At 51.3% G+C, this 4438-nt stretch overlaps 1 protein-coding gene across 1 annotated transcript; it reads right to left on the reverse strand.

Annotated features, from left to right (window-relative positions):
• Positions 1-1102: 1102 nt before the first annotated feature.
• LOC119331653 (transcription factor MYBS1-like) lies at positions 1103-2839 on the reverse strand. The gene is made up of 2 exons (XM_037604813.1): positions 2044-2839; positions 1103-1937 (listed from the first exon to the last, which is right to left on the reverse strand). The coding sequence occupies exons 1-2, from the start codon at positions 2430-2432 to the stop codon at positions 1520-1522; spliced, it is 807 nt and encodes a 268-aa protein (XP_037460710.1). The 5' UTR covers positions 2433-2839; the 3' UTR covers positions 1103-1519.
• Between the last annotated feature and the right edge of the window lie 1599 nt (positions 2840-4438).

Raw genomic sequence — 4438 nt, forward strand, 5'->3', positions numbered from 1 at the left:
TTCAATCATACCGTCTTTGCAAAATGATCACAGATCAGTTTTCGGCTTCATAGTTTCATTCTCGCCTCCATGCCACAATCAAATGAGAAGAAAGAAAAAAAGGTTTCGGAATAGGCCCATCTTGGCCGACATAGGGGAGAATTAGAAACGTATTATTTTTTGCTACTCCAGAATTGAATCGAAGAAAGAAAAAAGTGTGGAGCAGCCTAGCTCAGCCCACGTGTCGGAGAAACATAAAAGGTTTGTGGTACATTGGTAGATAGATGACGGCCGAAACTATTATTGGACCGAAGAATCCTTCCTTCCTTTAATATTCATTTAATAATTACTATATGTACCTAGACGTACCTAGAGGTATCTAGACGTATCCATTCCTTTCATATTCATTTAATATAGAAATAGAAACTTTTTTGAAATTCACGATAATTTTTCATTTTTGTGAACATTGTTTCTAAATTAATAAACATTTTACTACTTCTGAAACATTTTTCAAATTTAACATTTTTTTAATTTGGCACTTTTCTGAAATCCCAAATTATTGAAAGAAGAAAAAGAAAAACGAAATAAGAAAACAGTGGCGTCCCTCCCCGATCATGGGTTAGCCTAATAGGGTGCACGGCTTCTAAAACATTTTTCAATATTCACATTTTCTTTTGAAATCCCAAATTATTTTAAATAAGGAAAAAAATAAAAAATGAAATAATGAAATAAGAAAAAGAGGAGTCCCTCCCCGCTAATGGGCCCGCCCTATAGGGCGCGAGGGAGTGATGTATATATAAGGATTTTCCTTTGTTTTTTTTTACAAACACTTTGGTTATTGCATTGCGGCCGGACATAATTGGCATGGGTTCGAGTCCGTTTCAGAGCTTTTTTATTATTTATTTTTAACGTAAAATAGCGACAGATAAAACACAAAAAACGTACGAAAAACATTGATGGACCAAAAATAGTGAAGAAACAATCCGTCCTTTAATATTAGGTGTAGATATAGACATAGATATATATATAGATATAGAATGGTTCATGTCTCGGTACGGCCAGGTTTGGGGGCAAAAGAAAGCATTCAGAGATGATTAGTTCGTTCCTTGCTGTTACAGTGAAATTAAGGTGCATGCTTATACGAGCAGAGACATGCATTGATGCATGTGTAATTTATTCACGTCAAAGTATAAAGATACAAGTAATTTACATCCGGTAAATGGAAATCAGTCTCCAGTCGCAGCTCTACAAGCATGAACAGCTACACATCGGGAGGCCGCAGCTAATTACATTTACCTCTCTCAACCTTTCCCGGGTCTGTGATCATATAGGAGTATAAGCTAGCACTTGCAACAGTCAGCAAATACTTACTTATTCGCCGCCCATCCCTGCAATCAGATGAGGATGAGGAACGGACGGCGACGCAAAATGAATCAATCAAGAAAGAACAAGGAAGAAATGCTTGTGCGGTTCATCGAGGCGCCTGACATGCATGCCGGCGTGCCCCGCGCGCGCACGAACCAGAGCAAGCATGGCATGCTCACTGATGCGGCGCCGGGTAGCCGACGGGCATGGCGTAGGGCGGGTGGCCCGGCCCCGGCGGGAACATGACCGGCGTGCCGACGGCGGCGGGGACCATGTGGCCCGCGACCGGGTGGCCCATGGGCGCCCCTCCGTACATGCCGACCATCCCGGGATGCTTCATCATGCCCCCGGGCGGCCCCCCTAGCGCGGCGGGGGCCTGGCCGGTGATGGGCGGCACGGCCTGGGCGGCGTTGTTGATGCTGGTGATGTCGTGGATGCTGGAGCGGCGGCGGTCCCGGTTCATGGAGTTGAGGCGGATGAAGTACTTCTGCGCGTGGCTGGCCACCTGCGTGGGCGTCCGGGAGATGACGAAGTTGCGCGAGATGCTCCGCCAGTCGCCCTTGCCGAACTTGTCCAGCCCCAGCAAGAACAGCCTGCACGCCACGCCACGCACCCCGATCATCAAGAAGATGCAGAGCTTCCTCTGTTTTCCATGGGAGATCCGATCCGAGCTTTCTTTCTTGTATATATAGTACGTACCTGTGCTCCTCCTCCGTCCACGGGATGCCCTTGCGCCGCTCCTGCTCGGCCTTGGAGCAGCCCTTGCCGGAGTCGGAGTCGAAGCTCTTCCGATCCTCGCGCCGGTCCTTGCTAGGCGCCGCTGCGGCGGCAGGGGTGGAGTCCTCCCCGGCGTAGCGCGGGAGGGGGACGCGGCCGGCGTCGATCGCGCCGACGTCCTCCACCAGGGCCTCGTAGTGGCGCCGCACCTCCTCCGTCGACCGCGCCGGCACGCTCGCCGCGAGCGCCGCGAACCAGTCCTCCTCCGGCACGCCGTCCAGCGGCGGCGGTGCACCGGATGCCACCGCGTTCTCGAACGCCTTGTCCTCCTCGTTGGTCCACGCCGCCGTGGCTGCTCTCTGAGTGGCCATCGTGGGCTGTGCCGCTAGGCCGGCGGCGGCAGAGGCTTATCCGCAAGGAAGGAGGTGGGAATCGGCGGCCGGCTACGTGCGCGCGGGATCGGTCGGGTGGGTCGCACACGAGCGCGCCCCCTTTTGCTGTTGGCCACGCACGCCCGCCACGACCCACTGACCAACCTTATCCATTCGTCCACAGGCTCTGGTGGATAGCTTTGCCCGCCAAAAACATCTCTCTCGCTCTCTGTCTCTCCGCGCGCGCATCGCAGGCTCCGCCGCGCCGCAGCTCTCCGATCTCTCGCCGGCGGCCGGCCTCCATGAACACAACGACGGCGAGCGCTGCAAGGCTAGTTGCCGCAAGCCGCCCGCCCTCTGCGCGTTGCTGCAAACGCAGACACCATGCTCGAAACAGGGGCGGACCAGGGATTTGGATGCAGGGGGGCCGAGCTAGTAAAAAGATCCAGTGCCCAAAACATTACTCCTATATTCCGTTTCACATTAAGAAAAAGGTGTGTCTATGTGTTAGTCGACTGAGACTTAACAAGTGATAGTGTATATGGGAAGAAAAAGGAAAAAACTGAAAAGATTTTTTTGTACGAATCTCAATGCAAGATCAATAGAATACAACATCGACTGAGACATAATGAAGTCTAAGTCGACTGAGACTTCGCAAAACTGTAAGAAAAAACCCATTAAATTTGTAGCTGCTAATTTTCATACGAGGACTTTTATTTCATCAAAAGGGATCGTAGCTGCTAATTTTCTTTCTCATCTCCCATCTTACATCGAGAATTCAAAGCAACGTGCTTAAAAAATAAATCCATCTATATGTTGTTTGGCGACGCTTTTCTGTTGAAGCTGCTAAACTAGAAGTCTCTGAATTAGCATCACATGTCAGACAATCTAAAGAAGCTAAACCTGACTAATATTTTTGACACGCAAGGTCAAAATTGGGAAATATTTACTAGCACTAATGCTCAGTAAATAGATAGAGTTAAAGTTGACATTGCCTAATTAGTGGCCAGAGAACGAGATCGAATGCACGTCGTCGTTGCGGAGCCGGATATCACCGGATGTTAGAGCAACTCTAGCAGACCCTACAAAAAGCCCCGAACCGTAAAATAACTGTCAAAATACGGGCCGGTACAAAAAATCCCTTTCGTACAGACCCCACAAACACAGCCGGCCCGCAAAAAAATGTGAGGGGCGCGGCAAAAACTTGACCCCAACCTGCGAATATGCAGATTTGCCCTTTCCCCGCCCCGTCGGTGCCCTGCATATAGCGGCAGTGGTTGTTGGGGAGGACATTTCAGCACGCGCTTTTCCCCACTAACCACCTCCCCTCTTCCCCTCGCCCCACCGCCGGGCCGCCGCCCAAAATTCCGGCGAAAGTAGCCGGCGGGAGCACGCCGAAAGGCTGCCACACGCACGAGGTGGCCCTCCCCCCTCCTGCGTCGGCGGCCCAGAAAGTTGCGGATCTGCGGCCCTTCATCGCGGACGCCCGGATTTGGCATTTTTGGTCGCCGGTGGCTGCGCCAAGCAATGGGGTGGTCGGGGAGCATCTCGCGCAGCCCCGGCAAGGTCGCATCGCCGCATGCAGGTACGGGTTCGTCCTCCCGCCGCCGCCGCCGGTTTGCGGGCATGGATTCGGCCGGCCATCCACCGGGTTCGGCGCTCGCGCAGCGGCTCTGTGGCTCACCGATGCCGCTCATACAGTGCGACGACTGCACGCGGACAGTGCTGCGGCTAACTTCGGGCATGCCGAAGCACTCCAAATGGGTGTTCTTCAAATGCGAAAATGATGGGGTACGTGCGGTTTTCATTCGGCTCATTTTGATAGCTCATTCTTTGGTTCAATTGCGGTAGCTCATTTCGAACATGCTCATTCATGTGTGTAGGAAGATGGATGCTCATTTTGGTTTTGGGAAGGAAAATACATTAATTTATTGATAGAAAAAAATTAATAGACGTTCGTGCACTCCTTAGTAGAATCGAAGGCAATGTTGCGGCTGCATATGCAA

This window comes from Triticum dicoccoides, chromosome 7A (genome assembly GCF_002162155.2).
Source record: "Triticum dicoccoides isolate Atlit2015 ecotype Zavitan chromosome 7A, WEW_v2.0, whole genome shotgun sequence".
Classification (NCBI taxonomy): domain Eukaryota; kingdom Viridiplantae; phylum Streptophyta; class Magnoliopsida; order Poales; family Poaceae; genus Triticum; species Triticum dicoccoides.